The following is a 23510-nucleotide window of genomic DNA, read 5'->3' as shown; positions in this document are numbered from 1 at the left end:
GCTTTAATTTTAATTTTAATATTCACATAAATAAGCCCTCTGATCCCCTTTGTAAGTCATTTATGGAACTTGTGGATGCGCTGGGATTCCAGCAATGTATTCAGGATTCAACACATATTAGTGGAAATACCCTTGATCTGGTACTCACACGTGGCCTTGCTGTCACAAACATTGACATTTTGCCTCTTGCCTTGGTGATCTCTGACCACTCATTTGTTAAGTGTGCATTTATGTTGCCGCGCCTAGTGGATCGAAAGCCTTGTCTTTCTTTGCGGCGACGCATTACTCCTTTAATTATGATAGAACTTGAGGCCAGACTGCCTGAAATTTTGGCCTCAGGGTTAGAGAATATTCAATCAGTAGATAGTCTTGCGGATGGCTTGAACTCAGCGCTCAAGGCCACACTGGACAAGGTTGTGCCTCCTCTCTTGAGGACACGCCTTCCCAAGGCATGCTCACCTTGGTTTAATGGTTACCTGCGTGACCTTAGAATGCTCGTAGCACGGGCCGAGGCGGAGGATTAGCAGCAATCTTCCACTCCAGCTTATTAATTAATCAAAAACCCAGACAGAGCTTTAATTCATTTGAAAGCTTGTCTCTTAGTCTTGTCCATCCAAATTGGAAGTCCCAAAAACCAGTTTTATTTGTTGTTATCTATCGTCCTCCTGGTCGTTACTGTGAGTTTCTCTGTGAATTTTCGGACCTTTTGTCTGACTTAGTGCTTAGCTCAGATAAGATAATTATAGTGGGCGATTTTAACATCCACACAGATGCTGAGAATGACAGCCTCAACACTGCATTTAATCTATTGTTAGACTCGATTGGCTTTGCTCAAAATGTAAATCAATCAATCAATCAATCAATTTTTTATATAGCGCCAAATCACAACAAACAGTTGCCCCAAGGCGCTTTATATTGTAAGGCAAGGCCATACAATAATTATCTAAAACCCCAAAGGTCAAAACGACCCCCTGTGAGCAAGGACTTGGCTACAGTGGGAAGGAAAAACTCCCTTTTAACAGGAAGAAACCTCCAGCAGAACCAGGCTCAGGGAGAGGCAGTCTTCTGCTAGGACTGGTTGGGGCTGAGGGAGAGAGAGTCCACCCACCACTTTAATCATACCTTAGATCTTGTTCTGACTTATGGTATGGAAATTGAAGACTTAACAGTATTCCCTGAAAACCCCCTTCTGTCTGATCATTTCTTAATAACATTTACATTTACTCTGATGGACTACCCAGTAGTGGGGAATAAGTTTCATTACAGTACAAGTCTTTCAGAAAGAGCTGTAACTAGGTGTAAGGATATGATTCCTTCTTTATGTTCTCCAATGCCATATACCAACACAGGCCAGAGTAGCTACCTAAACTCTGTGAGTGAGATAGATTATCTCGTCAATAGTTTTATATCCTCATTGAGGACAACTTTGGATGCTGTAGCTCCTCTGAAAAAGAGAGCCTTAAATCAGAAGTGCCTGACTCCGTGGTATAACTCACAAACTCGCAGCTTAAAGCAGATAACCCGTAAGTTGGAGAGGAAATGGCGTCTCACTAATTTAGAAGATCTTCACTTAGCCTGGAAAAAGAGTCTGTTGCTCTATAAAAAAAAGCCCTCCGTAAAGCTAGGACATCTTACTACTCATCAATAATTGAAGAAAATAAGAACAACCCCAGGTTTCTTTTCAGCACTGTAGCCAGGCTGACAAAGAGTCAGAGCTCTATTGAGCCGAGTATTCCTTTAACTTTAACTAGTAATGACTTCATGACTTTCTTTGCTAATAAAATTTTAACTATTAGAGAAAAAATTACTCATAACCATCCCAAAGACATATCATTCTCCTTGGCTGCTTTCAATGATGCCGGTATTTGGTTAGACTCTTTCTCTCCGATTGTTCTGTCTGAGTTATTTTCATTAGTTACTTCCTCCAAACCATCAACATGTCTATTAGACCCCATTCTTACCAGGCTGCTCAAGGAAGCCCTACCATTAATTAATGCTTCGATCTTAAATATGATCAATCTGTCTTTATTAGTTGGCTATGTACCACAGGCTTTTAAGGTGGCAGTAATTAAACCATTACTTAAAAAGCCATCACTTGACCCAGCTATCTTAGCTAATTATAGGCCAATCTCCAACCTTCCTTTTCTCTCAAAAATTCTTGAAAGGGTAGTTGTAAAATAGCTAACTGATCATCTGCAGAGGAATGGTCTATTTGAAGAGTTTCAGTCAGGGTTTAGAATTCATCATAGTACAGAAACAGCATTAGTGAAGGTTACAAATGATCTTCTTATGGCCTCAGACAGTGGACTCATCTCTGTGCTTGTTCTGTTAGACCTCAGTGCTGCTTTTGATACTGTTGACCATAAAATTTTATCACAGAGATTAGAGCATGCCATAGGTATTAAAGGCACTGCGCTGTGGTGGTTTGAATCATATTTATCTAATAGATTACAATTTGTTCATGTAAATGGGGAATCGTCTTCACAGACTAAGGTTAATTATGGAGTTCTACAAGGTTCTGTGCTAGGACCAATTTTATTCACTTTATACATGCTTCCCTTAGGCAGTATTATTAGACAGCATTGCTTAAATTTTCATTGTTACTCAGATGATACTCAGCTGTATCTATCCATGAAGCTAGAGGACACACACCAGTTAGCTAAACTGCAGGATTGTCTTACAGACATAAAGACATGGATGACCTCTAATTTCCTGCTTTTAAACTCAGATAAAACTGAAGTTATTGTACTTGGCCCCACAAATCTTAGAAACATGGTGTCTAACCAGATCCTTACTCTGGATGGCATTACCCTGACCTCTAGTAATACTGTGAGAAATCTTGGAGTCATTTTTGATCAGGATATGTCATTCAATGCGCATATTAAACAAATATGTAGGACTGCTTTTTTGCATTTGCGCAATATCTCTAAAATTAGAAAGGTCTTGTCTCAGAGTGATGCTGAAAAACTAATTCATGCATTTATTTCCTCTAGGCTGGACTATTGTAATTCATTATTATCAGGTTGTCCTAAAAGTTCCCTGAAAAGCCTTCAGTTAATTCAAAATGCTGCAGCTAGAGTACTGACAGGAACTAGAAGGAGAGAGCATATTTCACCCGTATTAGCCTCTCTTCATTGGCTTCCTGTTAATTCTAGAATAGAATTGAATAATCAGGTCCCATCTTATCTTAGGGACCTCATAGTACCATATCACCCCAATAGAGCGCTTCGCTCTCAGACTGCAGGCTTACTTGTAGTTCCTAGGGTTTGTAAGAGTAGAATGGGAGGCAGAGCCTTCAGCTTTCAGGCTCCTCTCCTCTGGAACCAGCTCCCAATTCAGATCAGGGAGACAGACACCCTACTTTTAAGATTAGGCTTAAAACTTTCCTTTTTGCTAAAGCTTATAGTTAGGGCTGGATCAGGTGACCCTGAACCGTCCCTTAGTTATGCTGCTATAGACTTAGACTGCTGGGGGTTCCCATGATGCACTGAGTGTTTCTTTCTCTTTTTGCTCTGTATGCACCACTCTGCATTTAATCATTAGTGATCGATCTCTGCTCCCCTCCACAGCATGTCTTTTTCCTGGTTCTCTCCCTCAGCCCCAATCAGTCCCAGCAGAATACTGCCCCTCCCTGAGCCTGGTTCTGCTGGAGGTTTCTTCCTGTTAAAAGGGAGTTTTTCCTTCCCACTGTCGCCAAGTGCTTGCTCACAGGGTGTCGTTTTGACAATTGGAGTTTTTCTGTAATTATTGTATGGCTTTGCCTTGCAATATGAAGAGCCTTGGGGCAACTGTTTGTTGTGATTTGGCGCTATATAAATAAAATTGATTTGATCTAAAAGCCAATTAGACAACATCTTGGAGCTCAAGCCTTTTGAGAATAAACAGGTTTCGGCAATATACACTTTGATAAGGGTTTTAAATCAGGTATCCTGGGAGATAACTAAAACTGCATGGGAGAGTGATTTGGTGCTGTCAGAGGAGGCGTGGAGGGACAGCTTTTCTCGAGTACACACCTCTTCATTGTGTGTATGCCACAGATTAATTCAATTTAAGGTGCTCCATTGTCTCCACTACTCAAAGGACAAACTTGCCAGAATTTTTCTCACTACAAACTCTGCCTGCCTGAGATGCAGTAACAGCCCAGCTTCAGTGGGACATATGTTTTGGGCTTGCCCCTGTCTAAACAGTTACTGAGTCAGTATTTTTGAGGTATTCTCGCATATGTGCAAAAAGACCATACAGTCCCGGATTTCCACACAGCCATTTTCGGCATAGCCTCCCCGAATTGTGAGGTCACAAATTTACAGGTGAATGCTTTGGCATTTGCTTCATTACTTGCTCACAGACCGATTCTTTTGAACTGGAAGGCAAAGAAACTCCCATCGTTTCTCCAGTGGTTGAGGGAGGTGCTTTCCTTTCTGCCTCTGGAAAAGCTCAGATACCAGACAAGCAAAAGAAGCAAGGACTTTTCTGCGACCTGGAGTTCCTTTATGGACTACATTGAACTTTTCCCCTTACAATAAGTACTCTGCTCATTCAGAGGCGATTACTCTATTTCCAAGAATTTATGTGACATAATACTGTTGTAGTTAAAAACAACAACAAAAAAACAAACAGCCTAATTGTAAAAAAGACTGCCCAGTTTTGTGCCCCCCTTTTTTTCCTAAGCCTTGACCAAAGAGAAAAACACCATCAGCCGTAACCTGCTGTTTGCCGATGACTGTGGACAACTGAGAGCCTACACAGAAACCTCAGAAAATGCATATAAATGCTCAAATGAATTTCTGAAGAAGTTTATAACCAGTTTGCACCTGTTTCACCTAATTCTGTTATTAACCATGCAACAATCTTGCAACAAGACAAGAGTCATTCAGAGTCTTATTGATCCATCGCAGATGGAGTTAAATTTCTGCTGAGTCATGGGAATGTAGCCATTGTTGTCCTCCAAGAAGAACAAAGGGTCCATGATGGCTGCTGGATTGAAGCCCTCCTCTGCAAGTTTAACCTTCATTTGCTTAAATGTTCCTGTCACTGGCATTGAATCCTGTCAGAGAGAGGATTTGTAAAAGAAACATAAGTACACAGTAAATGCAGGAGGTGTGTTTCATTTCTGTGGATGGACTTCAACACTCACAGGCAAGAAACAGTGGTGGGCACAGCCATGGGTGCAATTTGATGGGGGATAGGGGGAACATGCCCCCCCCATACACACACACACCTTTTCAACCAGGGGGGACAGAATATGGTATGTCCCCACCACCTTCTGACATATATGTGTGTACTTGAAACATGCTATGCCAGTCTTATGTGCAAACCATGTCCGTCTTATGTGCAAAACCATGTCAGAATAGTATCTTTGTTTCTGCAAGTTTGTATTTTTAGCAGCATTGACTTGTTTACAACACCTGTTTCTTGTTTGTCACATTTGGAATTTTCTGGGACTGCATTTGCCCAGATTTGAAACCAAAAATAGTTGCCTCTAGGGACTAGTGTCTACACATAAGTATCAATGGACCATATACTAATTTACTAAATTCTGAAAGTTAGAAAAGAAAATCAGAAAAGCTATCTGGGACCTCAGAAAGCCCATCTGCAATTATTGCTTGATCTCCAAAATCAGTCTATGCAAGCGAAATTATGTTCAGTATAAGTGTTGTCATTAGTGCCACTTCAAAAATTAAATTCATGATAAGTAATTTACCCTAAACTTATGATCTGTTGTTTTTTCAAACTTATGCAAAAACAAATCTTGAAAAAAAAAAATAGTATGCGATATAGTATGCATATTTATGAATACATTTCACCACACTGCAGTTGTTGTTTTAATGAGAACTCAACCTATCATTCTTTTTGAGTTCTAAACATGTGGTGATACCTTATTTACACCAGGATGTTAATAAAATCAATGCTGGTTATTCTCAGAATAAAGTACTTATATCCACAGTTTCAAATTGTATAAGTCAAATGGTGTCCACTTTACGGTCTTCTCAAAACATTAAAATTACTGTTCTGGATGCTCAGAATGCATCTGAGCTTACCTAGAAACCGTTGGCTTAGACCCCCGGCCTATGGGCTTCGGCCCTGCAGGCCTCGCGCTTTGTCCCCCCAATTTCTAGTTCTAAATTGCACCCTTGGGCACAGATAACCAAAAAGTTAGCTTTGATAACCATTAAACCGCTAAGTGAAGAGTTAACTTTTATAATGCTAAACTGATAAACCACAAAAATAATTTAGCGGAAGTTACTGCTAACTTTTAGTATTGACTCAGTGCAGTGTCGGCTACTGCTAAGCCAGTTTAGAGTGTAAGTGCCACAGGGGCTGCTAGGTAAATTCAAATGCAATCACAAACACAAAACAAACACTTGAAAAAAATTAAACCCATTTCGACCCATCCGAAGCCCATGTTCCCTTCACAATAAGTGCCTGTGGCTGGGAGATGTTCTACCATAAAGAACTCACAAGCACCAAATATCACCCAACCAAGAACCCACAGCCACTGTTAGCCACTCCCCAAAGACCATATTTTATTTTGTTTTATTATATTACCTTGATCTGTTCTGAACATTTAAAATACTCTGTTGTAAACATTATGTAGTCATTTGATTTTACTTTTGAGCCATATTTTAAAAGGACCTAGATTAGACCTAGATCTACCAGTTCATTTTAGTAGCTCAGTAGATAAGGAATTGGGCAACCAATAAGTATACCTGAGTTTGATTCCCAGTCTTGCTACCTGTCTGTCTGTGGACAAGACACTTCATCTGCATTGTCCCAGTCCACCCAGCTGTAAATGGGTATCAACCTTGGATGTAGAAGTAACCTGCATCTGACTGGCATCCTATCCAGGGGGAGTGTAAATTCTGATCCACTTCATGTTTACTGAATCTGAGGATAAGCACCATTGCTAACAGACTTACGTCCTACGTAGGAAGTGTTTCATATTCTTATGAAAATCATCAAGTTTTGGACAAATTTATTTTAGTCTGCACAACTGACTACAAGTAAGACTTTTTTCTTTCTCTGTGCTACCCCACTATAAAGCTGTATAACTGACTATGCAAGAGAGATTAAAAAAAAAGTTGCATTCATACTTGCTCCTGTCACATCCACACAGAAATCCATTCCTCTTCATCACTGTCTGGGTGTCTTGGTGGCTTTCCTCCCTTTCATGGTCACTTAAGACCAGGGCTGTGAAAACTCAGAGGATTTGCGGAATTTGTCATGGGGGGGGGTTAGTGTTGTACTCTGCATTGGCACTGAGTTTTTAAAATGCCTATTGCAAAGCATTCTCTTTTTTTAATGACATCGTTCAAGTTTTATAAATACCGGACTATATGCGGTCTATATAACAGATACAAATCAGTGTCCACGGATCCGTGGAACTCCATGGAGAAAAGTGCCTTACTCAAAGTGTGGCTATTACAACAATTGTCGGAAAGCGGGACTGGTTGGTTGCTACGGTGATGCTGTGTGCCTTCCGCTTTTAGCCTAAGACGCTGTTCTTAGGCTAAAAGTAGCATGTGGACATCGCATATTTTTATTTTTTTAAAAGAAGAATTTTGCGGGATGTCTGTGTCACGGGCGACGTCGGACAGAGAGAACATGCAGAGAAAGACTGTGTGAAAAGGTTTATGGACTCAAGAATCTATGGAACTGGCGCTAGCTTGAATTTACAGTTATTAGCAGCCGGTCTGCTCTGTGTTAGTCTGATCCCGTCAGATTCCATAAGCCAAGCAGAGCAGGATCTGCTTAGTACTTGAATGGGAGACCTCTATGGAACACCAGCGGCTGTGTGTGTTTCTCCAGGTAAAACTGGAGTTGCGTCAAGAAGGGCATCCGGCGTAAAACCTGTGCCAATTTCCGATGCGGATCTGGCTGTATCCACTGTGGCGACCCCGAACAAAACTGGGAGCAGCCAAATGAACAGCAACATCCGAAAGATAAAACAAATGTAGGTTTTCTTTCATTAGAAAAAAGATACTGTGACTTTGAATAGATTTACAAGAATTTACACAAGAATATAATTTGAGTTTTTATTAATGTAGACGTTCTTTCATTGGAAAAAAAAGACATTGTGGCTTTGAATGGATTTACAAGGATTTACACAAGAATATAAGTGACTTTTGTACTATAAGGTATGTTATTGATATTTTACCATGATTTTCAAAATATTCTACAACCTTTAGCTGTGGTTTTTGAAATGCTTTAAGTCTTTTCAAGTCTTCATGAATTTCATGTTGTTTAATTGTTCTGAGTTAATGTATAATTTGGTTTACAATTAAAAGGAAAATCATTCCAGGTCCTACTTCCATGTCATATTCTGTTATTTCAACATGATCATTGACAGTTCATATGAAAGGTTGAATCTAGGATCATTTTAATATGCACTTCTTTTGAGATTTTTTTTCTTCCAGGAGATGCTGAAAATATATCATTAGATACAAAATTAATTTGGTTTCTGGGGCCCCGCGGGCCCTAAACCCCAACTCCATGGGGGGTTGCGCCCCCCCAGACCCCCTGCAAATTTTCCTCTGAATTCACAATTTTATTTGTGCTTTCCCTTTATTTTGCACATCTGGACAAAATGGTAGGGCAAAGGGAGAGTACTGAAATTGGGACAGAATTGCATATGCCAGATTTAGCACATATTTCCTTACCGTTTGTATCACTTAAAAGAGCTATGATTTTTTTTTTTTATGCCAGCAGATGTCAGACTTTTGCCATACTTCAAGAAATAAACAAAGCCTCCTTCCTTATCCACTCCACCCCCTCCAAACTGAGCACAGTGAATGGCAGTTGGAGCCTTTCAACAGCTCTCTGAGCAAAAAGCCAGATGTGGGTGATTCTTAGACTACGGGCACTTATTATGTCCTATGATCATATTGTATGAAAAACAGAAAAAAGGGGAAATTTCACACTTTTATAGTTATCTTTACAATGAAAGTGTTTTAAGAAATTTGTTCTAGTAGTCTATGATGACCTTTTTCACCTTTTTTCAGCATCATTATATGCAAATATTGCCGTTTTGTGCTTGTCCCACACCCAGACTTTTGATCTTCAATGATAAAAATTAATGGTAAAAAACGTTTTTTCTAACGTTTTAAAATATCTCTGAATAAAATATCAGTAAAATAATCAAAACATAATTGGGGTATTCAATGTCATACAACTGTTGTGATTTTTTTTTAAACAAAATGTAGTTGTCCCACACTATTGTCGTAATTTCCACCACAACACTGTAATGTCCCTTTAAACAGTTTGTATGAAAGATTGTTTGGGTAGTTTCTATGGAGATAAACAGTGACATCAGAGCACATGTATATAGCGCCAAATCACAACAAACAGTTGCCCCAAGGCGCTTTATATTGTAAGGCAATGGTGTGGTGGAAATTACATTTACAAGGCCAATAGTGCCCGTAGTTAAAGAATCACCCATGTATGTGGATTATAGTAAGTTCATGTTGTTGGTCAGAGGTATTTTTAACCTCTTTAAAAACAATAACTATGCCTTGAGTACAGAGTACTGTTGTCTCATAAATGTCACGATGGTCAACAGTTTAAGAGGAGAGAACTCGCATGCTCTAAATGTGCACTTTTTGAAAGCTCATGCACTAAGTATACATGTGCGGCAAGACAGAAAATGTGAATGGGATAGAAAAGCTCAAAGCACAGAGGGAGTGTTGCTTCATTCTTTGCATAGACTGCCACTAATCCATTAAATAGTTACAAAGAAAATAGTTGTTAGGTGCTATATTAATGCTTAAAATGTCATTCGTAGCCAGGATGCCAGTTTAAACTGGATGTAAAGCTGATTCAAATCTGATATCATTGAATAAGGATGACTGTCCACATTATATTTAGCAAGTGACCAGTTGTGATCTCTGTCTGTATTGCAGTCCTCATGTACAGTCTAATCCACATTGGTTGCTATAGTAATGAAAGTCACACACATGTAAAGAGTCATGTGAATGATTTCCTGTGTCTGAACCTCCAAATTCTGCAAGTTACACAGTGCTGGATTATAATAAAAACTGGTGGGATTATTTGTATATTTATTTTGTTAAGTTTATATGTCATAAAATGACATGAGGTGAGCTGCTGGGTGACAGTCTGATGGCCACACAAGCCATAGCAAAAAATATGTGCACACACACAAAAGTCCAAATTGAATGTGCACTACAAATATCACGTCCAGAGACAGTCATGCAGTGTATAATAAAAGGCTTTAACAAAGACAAACAATGTGGACAGACTGAGTAACAGAAACACTGCCATGTATATACATGCGTGTAAGGTTCTGTTTTTAATCTTTTTTCCTGTCACCCGGCTATGAGCAGCAGGAGAAGAAGAATGCCACCATCTCGGACCCCACTCACAGGGGGAGCTTTACGTGGAGCTTCATGTAGTGTAAAATGTGTCAGAATTTCATGTGTGCGTTTAATCAAAAATAGATTTGCAAAAATGAGATTTGAGTCGCATTTTACACTACCTATGAATGAGGCTTGAAGTGAATTTGGAAAAAATGAATTTCATGCATCTTTTTATTCTCCAAATGTGCAGCATGGAATTAGATTCAAATCCAATATGTACAGTGGCTTGCAAAAGTGTTCAGCCCCTTGGTATTTCACGCATTTTAATTTGTTTATGGCGTTTCAAATACAAAAAGTAAATCAGGCTTCTCAATATAAAAATTTCTAAAATTATCTTCCTTATACTCAAACTGAAAACAAATCTCTACAACTTGATATAAATTAATTACAAATATAAATGCCAAGATGATGGGTTGCATAAGTAATCAGCCCCTTTGGTATAATACCTGTAAATAATCAGTTTAATTTCCAGATTTCTTCAGACAAGTCAGGGGATGGATACATGAACATTTCCAAGTCACTGAATATGTCTTGAACATTATTTACATCAGTTATGAAGAAATACAAACAGTATGGAACTCTATGGGAAATCTGTGTGGAGTAGACAGTTCTCAAAAACTGAGTGACTGTGCAAGAAGCAGAACAGTGAGGAAAACCACCAAGACACCCAGACAACCCAGAAAAAGTTTTAGGCTGCTGTGGCTGTGATTGAAGAAATTGTGCACAGTGCAAATTCTGCATTTTGTATCTCCAGTTATACAGCTTCATGATGAAGTGGTACAGAGGAGGGTCTTCTGTCACTAAAACATCAAATCTAGGCTTGCATCTCAGATGTACCTTCTGGCAAATTGTAGCTGAACTTTCAGGTCTTCTTTTTAAGAAAATCCTCCTCTGCTCCGCCTTTAGCCTTGCCCAAGGGCCCTTAGTGATTTTCCATTCAGGTGGGGATTTGAACCCATGATCTTCTGGACTCAAGCCCAACACCTTAACCACTAGACCATCACCTCCCCCAAATAAAGTCCAAGACATATTCAGGGACTTGGAAATGTTCATGTATCCATCCCCTGACTCATCTGAAGAAAACTGGCAATAAAACTGATTATTTACAGGTATTATACCAAAGTGGCCGATTATTTATGCAACCCATCATCTTGGCTTTTATATTTTTAATTAATTTATATCAGGTTGTAGAGATTTACTTTCAGTTTGAGTTTAAGGAAGATCATTTTAGAATTTTTTATACTGAGAAGCCTGATTTACTTTTTGTATTTAAAATGCCATAAACAAATTAAAATGCATGAAATACCAAGGGGCTCAATACTTTTGCAAGCCACTGTACATAAATCTGATTTTTACTGGCAGTCTGAATAATGCTTCACTCATCCAGGTCATGGTACTTTGAATCAGATCTACTGGACTTGTTTACTTGACAATGTTTCACTCTTAATATAAGTGGTTTTCCTTGCGGTTCATGTACCCTGGCCTTGATCTTCTCACAACACTTTAGCTTGTCCTCCCCCTGCTGGTCATGTCCACCAATGCACTACTAATTAATAGATTTTAATAAATCTCCTTCTTCCTTCCTAATCCTGCCAGTTTATTGCTTGAAATTGAGTCCACCCTTCCTGCACTTCAATAACATCCATCCACCGACTTCTACAAAGAAAACTGGCTATGAAAGTCATTATCTGAGCCTGACTGATACAGATTTTGGTGTGGGGGAGTGATATGATATAGATATTAAGGAGTAAAAAAAACGGGGAGTTTTAACTCAATTGCTGTGGTGTAAAGAGATAAAAGTACATCACTGCCCAATTATTTATGGAAAAGTCTATATAATTTTGACCAAAATAACAGGTAGATGAGGCAGAAATGAGTTTCCCATGTAGGTTCTTGGGATAGAGTGAGAAGCACTGACACTAGAAGAACTCAGGGAACAATGTCTACTTCACGTTGAAAGGAACCATCTTGGTTCATTTGGGCATCTGACAAGAATGCCTCATGGATGCCTTGTTTTGGAGATTTTCAGGGCATATTAAACCCAGAGGAAATTCAGAGGAAGACTCAACATGCTGGAGCAATTATATCTCCTGTCGAGCCTGGAAAAACCTAGAGATCTCTCTGGAGAAATTGTAAGATGTGATAATGTGAGAATAAACTCAACAAGGTCTACTTTACCTGTATGCGAATGAATTGTGGTCTTGCATAGATGGGGAGGTATTTTTTGATATGTTGGTATGTAGCTTTCATGTCAAAGTCCATGTTGTCCTTCAGCTTCAGTGCAGCCATTCCAATTCTTCCCTCATGACCTAATATGTAAAAGCCAAAGTGAGAACAAAGCAGAACTTGTCAATATGGAATCATGTGGTTCATATCATGACAGGAATAAACTACAAGAGCTTTAAGGGAATCCACAGCAGAGTTATAATACAAGAATGAGAGTTTTAAAACAGAACTGTTTTGAAATGACTAAGAAGTTCAAGAAATTAAAAAAGTAGGTGGCCCCGGTAGATACAGTGGCTTCATTGGAGCCTACAGAAAGAGCAGTGTGTGTTTGACAAGCTTAGTGTGTCTTCCCCATAATTAAACTGATGTCCATAATCTGTGAGTGCTGGGGTCTGTAATAATGACACACAGCCCCTGGTTCCTGCAGAGGGGGTTTACTGCTGTTATCACAGCGGCATTCAGATCCACTGATGTCATTTTAAAAGCGGCACTTTCTAGTAACGACTCAACAAGGTGCACATCATGAACCTTGTGGGAATTTTATCATTGCTGGCAGTTTCATTTAATTTAATTTTCAATTTATTTTCATTTATATAGCAGCAAATCACAACAAAGTTGCCTCAAGGCGCTTCACACAAGTAAGGTGTAACCTTACCAACCCCCAGAGCAACAGTGGTAAGGAAAAACTCCCTCTGATGATTTGAGGAAGAAACCTCAAGCAGACCAGACTCAAATTGCAATCATGTATATCGACAGAATGTTCTTTCACAACTGCATTAACATGTGCACTTTGGTCAGCCAATTAAATATGGTCTGCTTAAGGTTTCTTCCTATAACAATAAATAAGTTAACACCTGAGGGAATTTTTACTTACCACTGTCACTAGTGTGTTTGCTCATGGGTTGGGTAAGGTCTAGGAAGGGGCTGCCAACCCTGCTGCTGGACATCACCTGCCCTGTAACTTTTCCATATCTACTTGCTGTAATCATTGCTCATTAGTCGAGTCTGGTGTTCCTAGCTCTTGACTAGCTGACACATCTGATGTACTTAATTAGCAGTGGGTGGAGCAGGAAGAGTTGGAAAGCCGGTCAGCTGGTCAGCTGATCTCCAGGAACAGGGTTGGTGTTCCCATTCTGGATCTTGGCCAGCAAACGTTTCTATGCTGGTACGAAGTTGTGAAAATGGCACTTTATGGTCACCATTACATTACATAGTGGTGTTGTCATGACATAATTGTAGAGTCTCAGCTACATTGCAGTGACATATGTGCATATTGATTTGACACACGTTTTACACCAGGTGCAATGCTGCGTTACTTGGGGACTGGGCACGGGTGGTGTTGAATCAGGAACATTCTGCTTTAAAAGCAATCGCACTAACTGCTTGAGCTCAGATTTTAAGGTTCTGTTACTAACATAACATTATTCATGGACTAGCACCTCCCTACCTAGCTGACCTAATTACATGTACCGAATTCAATGTACCGGCCCATGATCTGCATTCTGAGAACGCAGGACTGGATTGTATCCCTGAGGTTAAAAAAGTCAGCAGGCCACTATGCACATGTTTTGTGGAAAGATCTCGTTGCAGAGAAAAACGGTCAGATTCCATAGAGGCATTCAAGTTCAGACTAAAAATGCATCTATTCTCCCTCATCTATGGCTAGAATACTGGTGTAGTATGGAACCATGTTTCCTCTCCTTTTAAATTGATATTATTAACAATGGAACAGGTCTAAGCCTCACCATATAAATTTTGGGTCTGTTAGTGAAGTACGTTTAAAAAAAAAAAAATTATTATTCTACTGGAAAATTAACAGTGTAGGGCAACAAAACTAATTCCATGTTTTAAGGATTTTACATATTCAGAATGATGAAGAAAGTTACAACTGTCAATGCTGGTTTATAGAAGACTTAGATGAGACATGATAGAGGACCATAAGATCTTCTTTGGAAAATATGATCCAGCAGTTTCTTAATTTTTTTCATGTACCTAATAACAACCTAACTTATGGATATGAATGGAAATTAGAATGGCTTAGGCCAAACCATAATATTAAAAAATTTGCATTTACTTTATAGTACTCTGCACAGATCTATAAATGTCTAGGAGATGTGATATTACCATAAACAGCTTCAAGATCTGATTAGACAAAGTGTAGAGGATTTCACCATTACTGTACAACTTCAACTAGCAGTATATACCAGGGTGGATTGAGACGTTATCAGTGATAGGACAAGATTTACTACATTTTATACTATTTTGCTGGGTATGCTGACAAAACCTCCTCTAAATGCACAACCTGTCTTTTTGACCTGATACCAACTAAACTGTTTAAGGACGTATGGCCTACACTTGGGCCTACTGTACTGGAAATTACTAATCTGCCACTAACCTTTGGATCTGCTCCAAAATCTTTTAAAATTCACAGTGATTAAGCCAATACTTAAGAAATCTAACCTTGACCCTAGTCAACTGGAAAACTATAGATCAATATCGAACCTATCTTTTTGCTCTAAAATGGTAAATGGACTGCATTTATATAGATGCCTCACAGACACACTCACACATTGATGTCAGGGTGCTGCCATGCAAGATGCTCACTACACACAGCGAACAACTAGGGGATTAAGGAGCTTGCCCAAGGGCCCTTACTGATTTTCTGGTCAGGCTGGGGTTTGAACTGAGGATCCTCTGGTCTCAAACCCAACACTTAACCACTAGAACCCAGACCTGAATCCAACTGAACATCTGTGGAGAGATCTGTAAATGGCTGTGTACCAACGTTCCCCATTCAAACTGATGGAGCTTGAGAGGTGCTGCAAAGAGGAATGGGCAAAACTGCCCAAAATAGGTGCACCAAGCTTGTGACATTATTCAAGAAGACTTGAGGCTGTAATTGCTGCCAAAGGTGCATCAACAAAGTATTGAGCAAAGGCAGCCCAGTCTCACGTTTTTTTTGTTGTTGTTGTTTTTTTTTTTTTTTTACTGCTCACATCACGAAATGAGTCAAACTTTTGTGACGGGGCTTCTTTTTTTAAATCACTATTACTAACCCGACTCCTACCCCCAACCATAACCATAATCTAACCCTACTCCTTCCCCCCACCCTAACCATAACCACTCCCCCCCGCGGTTCACTTTTAATTTCGTGCAGCCATCACGAAATTAATTAGAATGAATTTGTGCTGCTGTGATGAAAATGAGGCACTTTTCGTCGCAATATCACGAAGCAATAGATTAATGTATATTTCGTGCTGCTGAATCACGACTTGCCGTGAGACTGGGTTGGCAAAGGTTGTGAATACTTATGTACGAGGTCTGTTAGAAAAGTATCGGTCCTTTTTATTTTTTTCAAAAACCTGATGGATTTGAATCATGTGTGCCTGCATGAGCCAACCTTGAACCTCCGTGCGCATGCGTGATTTTTTTCACGCCTGTCGACTGTGTCATTTGCTTGTAAGCAGCCTTTGTGTGAAGATGGGTGGAGTCTCTCGTCGTTTTTTCTTTGTAAGGAAATGGCGGAACGACTGGAGCAGCGCGACTGCATCAAATTTGCCAGAAACTGGGCGACAGCCAGGTGGAAACCATTCAAATTATTCAGACGGCTTTCGGTGATGATGCTATGGCATCACACAGATTAAGGAGCGGTACAACCGGTTTAAAGACGGCCACACAACGGTGGAGAGCGAGCCGCGCTCCGGGCTTCCATCAACACGCTGAAATGACCGGATCATTTCCAAAGTGAATGCAGTGGTGATGTGGGACCGTCGTGTGACTATCTGAGAAATTGTGGAAGAGGTGGACATCAGCACTTTTTCGGCACATTCCACTGTGACAGAAGATTTTGCCATGAAAAGAGTTTCAGCAAAATTCATCGGCACGAAGCTGATGGCGCAGCAAAAGCGCCTCTGTGTTGAAGTCTCACAGGACATGTTGTGACATGCCCACCTCTTGCACCATTCGGAAGATTCAGACGGCATTCGGTGGCTTTTCAGTCGTGTGACTATCCGAGAAATTGTGGACAGGGGGCCCCAGTACTCAGCATGGTGGTGCTGGAGGTGTTATGTCCGATCCGCACTGACTGAGGTCTCCCAGTCAGGAAGTCCAGGATCCAGTTACAGAGGGTAGTGTTCAGGCCCAGTAGGTTCAGCTTCCTGATCAGGTGCTGGGGAATGATTGTGCTGAATGCTGGACTAAAGTCTATGAACAGCATTCGAACATAAGTGTCTCTGTTGTCCAGATGGGTGAGCGCCAGGTGAAGGGTGGTGGCTATGGCATTGTCCGTTGAGCGGTTGGGACGGTACGCAAACTTCAGTGGGTCTAGTGAAGGAGGCAGCAGGGTCTTGATGTGCCTCATGACAAGCCTCTTGAAGCACTTCATGATGATGGATGTGAGTGCGACGGGATGGTAGTCATTGAGGCAGGACACTGAAGACTTCTTTGGCACAGGTATGATGGTGGTTGCCTTGAGACATGTTGCAATGGTGGCACTGCTCACTGCACATTCCCTGAGCACTCTACCAGGAATGTTGTCTGGTCCAGCAGCTTTCCGTGGGTCAACTCTGCATAGAGTTTTCCTCACGTCAGCTGCTGTGAGGCACAACTGGTAGTCAGGAGGAGGGGTGGTCTTCCTCGCTGCCACACTGTTCTGTGTCTCAAAACGAGCGTAGAAGTCATTCAGCGCATCTGGAAGGGAGGCTTCACTGTCACAGGCAGGTGGTGTTTCCCTGTAGTTGGTGATGGCCTGGATGCCCTGCCACATGCGCCGTGTGTCCCCGCTGTCTCTGAAGTGGCTGTGGATGCTCTTACTGTGTGCGCGCTTTGCCTCTCTGATGGCCCGGGACAGTTTGGCCCTTGCTTTTTTTAGAGCTGCCTTGTCTCCTGCTTTGAAGGCAGAGTCTCTAGACTTCAGCAGAGCAAGGCACCTCTGCAGTCATCAACGGCTTCTGACTGGGACGTGCAATGATGGTCTTGGAGACAGTCACATCATGTATGCTGGAATCAGCGTAACAGAGATGTGATCTGAATATCTGAGGTGAGGGCGGGGCTCTGCCCGGTACGCGGTGGGAACATTCGTGTAAACGACGTCCAGTGCGTTCACTCCTCTCGTTGCAAAGTTCACATGTTGGTGGAATTTAGGGAGAACTGACTTGAGATTCAAATGGTTGAAATCTCCAGCAACAATAACCAGTCCCTCGGGGTGTGTGTTTTGCAGTCCGTTGATAGTGCTGTACAGCTCACAGAGCGCGTCTTTAGCGTTGGCGGCGGGTGGGATGAAACGCTGATGATCAGCACTGTGGTAAATTCCCTCGGGAGATAAAAAGGTCTGCATCTGACAACCATGAACTCCACCATAGATGAACAGTGACTGGAGACTAGTACAGAGTTCTTGCACCATTCTGTGTTGATGCAGACACACAGTCCTCCACCGCGAGTCTTACCACACAGGGATAAGTTTCTGTCGGCTCGAAACGCAGCTAGTCCATCTAGCTGAATGGCGGCCTTGGGAACTCTGTCACTCAGCCACGTCTCTGTGAAGACAAAGACGCAACAGTCTCCAGATTCTCGTCTTGTGGTTCTCTGAAGTCGGACGCAGTCTATCTTATTCTCCAGGGAGCAGACATTGGATGGACGGGAGAGCTGGTTAAGTTGGCTTTGTCTTAGCCTAGCACGAACTCCAGCCCGCTTGCCATGCTTCCATAGTCGCGCACACCGCTTGCGGTGCCCCCTCTGTCGGCCCCGGCTTCAGGCGAGGCCACGGTCTGGGGGGGTTGGGGGTCTGGTTGCCGTAGTAGTCCGAAACCATGCAGCGTGTTTCACAGCTCATGATTTACGGTGTTGCTTGTTTGTTTTCGGTGGTGCAGCAGTGTCTGTCAGTCGTACACATGGACACAGGTGGTTCTTATGTCCATGTGCCAAAGAACTTGAGGAAAAACACACGTAAATAAACGAAAAGCCCCATTTTGTATCCGGAGCGGCCGCTGCGAGCTACTGCTGTGCCGGCATCTTGAGTGATGAAAAAATCTTATTTGTGTGGAAGAGTAAACTCAAGTGAAACTTTTTTTCAGGTCAGTGGGAAGGTTCTTTTTGATTTTGTGAGTTTAATGGAATGTTTTACTGAGTTTCCCAGATTGGCACACACTGTGGCAAATTGTAAAAAGAGACGCACATGTTCATATCCATACTCTGTCCCTGGTGTTTTTTGGTATCTAGTGGTGCGTTCTCAGTGTTGAACTTATCCTACAGTAATTCCAGTTTCCAGCGAACTTTGAAGTCCCCTGCTGGAGCTGTTGCCCCCACGACTCAATCTCAGATAAGCGGCTGAAGATGTAAGATGTCTGTATGTAATTACAGTTTTGGTTGAGTTTGTGTTCTACAAATTGTTTCTGGGTCCATTCGGGTAACTCTTTAGTAGTTTTACCACAGTCTGGTTTACCACAGTCTAGCATTAGGGCTCTCCAATTGGCTCAAAATGCTGCTGCCAGACTTTTGTCAGGAAGCAGAAAGTTTGACCACATTACACCCATTTTGGCATCTCTTCACTGGCTTCCTGTCCCTGTGAGATCAGATTTTAAGGTTCTGCTACTAATCTATAAAACTGTTCACAGACTGGCACCTCCCTACCGAGCTGACCTAAATAAACCTTATGTACTGGCCCTGGCTCTGCGTTATCAGGGTGCAGGACTACTTCATGTCTCTAAGGTGAATAAAAGGTCTGCAGGTCATAGAGCTTTCTCTTATCGTGCCCCTGTTCTGTGGAATGATCTCCCTGCATCAATAAAACAGTCAGATTCTGTAGAGACTTTCAAGTCCAGACTTAAGACACACTAATTTTCCCTTTCATATGGCTAGCATACTGGCATAGTATGCTACTATGCTTTTTACCTTTTAAATTTATTTTATTAGTAAACGGAGTGAGCCGCAGCCTCAACTTTATCTAAAGTGTTTTAGTGAAGCTTAGGGCTAGTGATCGACAATCACCTTAGTATTTCTTCTGTTTTTCTTGTTGCTTAATGCTGACAAATTATACTGTATTTGTCTTTCTGATGCCTGATTGTGTTTTTTCTCTCTGTCTGAGGTGTGGCTCCAACCAGAGATGGGCGTTGTGTCTACCTCTGCAACCCTCCCATCCTGTGCACCAGCAAAATTTCTTGTATATTAGTTTTGTTAATTGTTTTGTCAATTGTCTCTGTAGCATGGCCCAAGCAGAGGGTCACCCCTTTGAATCTGGTCTGCTTGAGGTTTCTTCCTCAAATCATCAGAGGGAGTTTTTCCTTACCACTGTCGCCTACGTGCTTGCTCTAGGGCTTGGTAAGGTTCGACCTTACCTGTGTGAAGCACCTTGAGGCAACTTTGTTGTGATTTGGCGCTATATAATTTAAATACATTTGAAATTTGAAAATTTGTTTTACTTTTGGTTTATTCTTTAAGTGTATATCTGTTTCACTCTTCTTTCTACGTGATAATGAGGGTTAGGTTTATTTGTAAATGTCCTACTTTGGTTTTATTCTAATGGTTTGTCAGGTTTATCCTATTTCCTGCTTTACTTTGACACAGTCATGTCTGTTCTCATTTGGTTTGCTTTCTTCCTGTTTGCGTTCACACCTGTGAGCACGCACACACACAACTCACTTAGCCATCAGTGCACCTGCAGTCAATTGTAATCACCTCCCAGTCTATTTTGACTCTGCTTTTCAGCTTCCTGGTTGCTGGTTTGTTAGTTGTTTTTACCCTCATGTTTTCTGTATGTTTATATAGTGATGGTGAGCTGAAGCTTCATATAGCACTGAAGCTTTCCAGCAAATTGGTTCACACAAGGTGAATTTCTCAAGGCTTCATATGCACACAATACCACCTGTTTGCCAAAGTGTGTAAAACAGACAGCTGTGATCCATGTAATGTGATGCTCTGTATTTTGTGTCAGTAGCGGCAGTTGGGAATGACTACAAATAATGAAAAATATATGACCATATCATTTGTTTACATCAATATAGTGTATTTTCTAGTGACTATATTATGATTGGTATCACATACTTGTATAATAAACTGTATTTTTTGTGTGAATGTGTCCGATATGTGTAAACCATTTGGCCAAAAATTGTATTGTGGTGTAGAGTCATAATATAATAATGGTTATATACATGTGTGGTGTCATTCTGGAAAAAGGCACCTGTTTAAGCAAGCAGAGGACAGTGACTGTGCATTTGTAAGAGCACAATAATGTACAGGGGAGATTTTATTCATTTTTATTTAACAATTTTTCAACTGTGTTTGGGTTTAGGCAATCCTGTCCTCCTCCTCTCCAAGCTCCACTGAGTCAATCAGCTCTCTCAATTTCAGCTGACCAAAACTCTCCTCTATTACAACCACACATTTTGAAGGGAATCTATGGGGTTTATATTGCTGTCAAAACCTCACACCAAGATCTGAACCACTTCCCAAACCAGTCACGTGGTGCAGCCGGACCACAAGGCTTCTCAACGTCATCAATGATGTCACTAATCTGAAATGACACAAGCCCTGAAACGCACATCGTGGAACCACTTCCTGGATTACTCAACACACGCTTTGAAGCATCAGCACAACATGTAACATCACTCATGTTGATGTCATCCTTGTCGGATGTCTTGTATTCTTTTGTGCCCTTTGACCCTGCTGTTTGATTTTTTGGACTTTGTGCTTTGAACAGTGGGCACCTGTGTATGACCTCGGACTGAAATTGGCTTTGATTAAAGGAAACTGTTTGAACATATCCTTCTTCTCTGCATTTGTGATCACATCAGAACCCAAACACAGCACTTGCTGTATCATGTGATATTTTCCAGCTTCTAGGATTGGTAAGGAGTGATGTATTGTCTCGAGAAAAGATTGAAACTACAACTAAGATGCAGTTTCAGGAAGTGGTTGAACAAAGTTTCTGTGACATTCTGTTGCTGATTTATAAATACAAATATGAAGAAGTGTTGCTCCGGATGCACTGAGGGAGCCAGAGGATTAAGTCCCACTTGAGTAAAACTGATACAGGGGTCAGATGAAAATGTCCAAATATTACCTGGAATGGTCACGCCATAGACATTAGCCTCCTCAATGCAGTCTATCATGTGCAAAAGATCAGCCACCTCTGTGGTCGCCACATTTTCACCTTTCCACCTGCACACAATACAAAGACAGAACACACCGGGCCACTTACTGCAGTCTTTATGTAGCAGCGATGGAAAGCAGGGAATTTTTTTCAAATTAAGACAATGTCCTGTATCCACTGGGGACTCATAAGTTGTCTTGATGTCTACAGCCCCATTTACACCTCGCATTAAAGAGTTTCACTTTCTTGTGTCATCCATGTATTTTTTTTAACGTATACTCAACAAAAATATAAACGCAACACTTTTGGTTTTGCTCCCATTTTGTATGAGATGAACTCAAAGATCTAAAACTTTTTCCACATACACAATATCACCACTTCTCTCAATTATTGTTCACAAACCAGTCTAAATCTGTGATACTGAGCGCTTCTCCTTTGCTGAGATAATCCATCCCACCTCACAGGTGTGCCATATCAAGATGCTGATTAGACACCATGATTAGTGCACAGGTGTGCCTTAGACTGCCCACAATAAAAGGCCACTCTGAAAGGTGCAGTTTTATCACACAGCACAATGCCACAGATGTCGCAAGATTTGAGGGAGCGTGCAATTGGCATGCTGACAGCAGGAATGTCAACCAGAGCTGTTGCTCGTGTATTGAATGTTCATTTCTCTACCATAAGCCGTCTCCAAAGGCGTTTCAGAGAATTTGGCAGTACATCCAACCAGCCTCACAATCGCAGACCACGTGTAACCACACCAGCCCAGGACCTCCACATCCAGCATGTTCACCTCCAAGATCGTCTGAGACCAGCCACTCGGACAGCTGCTGGAACAATCGCTTTGCATAACCAAAGAATTTTTGCACAAACTGTCAGAAACCGTCTCAGGGAAGCTCATCTGCATGCTCATCGTCCTCATCGGGGTCTCGACCTGACTCCAGTTCGTCGTCATAACCGACTTGAGTGGGCAAATGCTCACATTCGCTGGCGTTCGGCACGTTGGAGAGGTGTTCTATTCACGGATGATGCGAAGGAGATGTGTTGCACTGCATGAGGCAAATGGTGGTCACACCAGATACTGACTGGTATCCCCCCCCCAATAAAACAAAACTGCACCTTTCAGAGTGGCCTTTTATTGTGGGCAGTCTAAGGCACACCTGTGCACTAATCATGGTCTAATCAGCATCCTGATATGGCACACCTGTGAGGTGGGATGGATTATCTCAGCAAAGGAGAAGTGCTCATTATCACAGATTTCGACTGGTTTGTGAACAATATTTGCGGGAAATGGTGATATTGTGTATGTGGAAAAAGTTTTAGATCTTTGAGTTCATCTCATACAAAATGGGAGCAAAACCAAAAGTGTTGCGTTTATATTTTTGTTGAGTATTTACAAAGTGATGCAGAAAGGACTCTGCTGCAGGAACAGATCCACTGAGTGGCTCAATGACCCCCCCCGATGGTCAATTGTTGTGTTCGGTATTAAACTGAAATTCATAACCACACTGTATCCACATATATTATTAACCTTATTGCAGTTGTACTGGAGAGTAGAATGTCTCCAGTGACCACACTAAATCTGACTGAGATCATCCTGCCACGTCACATTTTCTCTGACTGTGTGGATGCAACACACAAGGTGCCATCCACAAACTAGGGATGGGACCTATCAGGCTCCGATACCGACGTAATTCACATATTGGAAAATACAGATCCAATCTGCGACATTTTCCGATACCAGAGAGGAGCCACTGTGAATCCTGTCAACTGCTGTTGTTTGCTCTCTGTTTCTTTAGTGCCTAGCAGGGGGGAGTTCTGGAATTGGG

At 41.4% G+C, this 23510-nt stretch overlaps 1 protein-coding gene and 1 long non-coding RNA gene across 2 annotated transcripts in view; one reads left to right on the top strand and one right to left on the bottom strand.

The window, feature by feature from the left end:
* The first annotated feature begins 2641 nt into the window (after positions 1-2641).
* On the top strand, positions 2642-21752 carry LOC117531848. Its single transcript, XR_004566748.1, has 3 exons — positions 2642-2654; positions 5095-5099; positions 21631-21752. It is a non-coding gene; the product is annotated as an uncharacterized LOC117531848 (long non-coding RNA).
* Positions 4731-23510, bottom strand: part of LOC117531822 (very long-chain acyl-CoA synthetase-like) — a 45872-nt gene continuing 27092 nt past the window's right edge. Inside the window, exons 8-10 of the mRNA XM_034194990.1 lie at positions 21652-21749; positions 12549-12679; positions 4731-5044 (exon numbers count right to left, since the gene is read on the bottom strand). Coding sequence (XP_034050881.1) covers positions 4871-5044; positions 12549-12679; positions 21652-21749 — 403 coding nt within the window. The 3' untranslated portion in view covers positions 4731-4870. The remainder of the gene's footprint in view (positions 5045-12548; positions 12680-21651; positions 21750-23510) is intronic.

The sequence above is a fragment of the Thalassophryne amazonica genome, chromosome 2 (genome assembly GCF_902500255.1).
Source record: "Thalassophryne amazonica chromosome 2, fThaAma1.1, whole genome shotgun sequence".
Classification (NCBI taxonomy): Eukaryota; Metazoa; Chordata; class Actinopteri; order Batrachoidiformes; family Batrachoididae; genus Thalassophryne; species Thalassophryne amazonica.
Note: the sequence above shows the minus strand (reverse complement) of the source record. Positions and strands in the feature narration are given on the sequence as shown.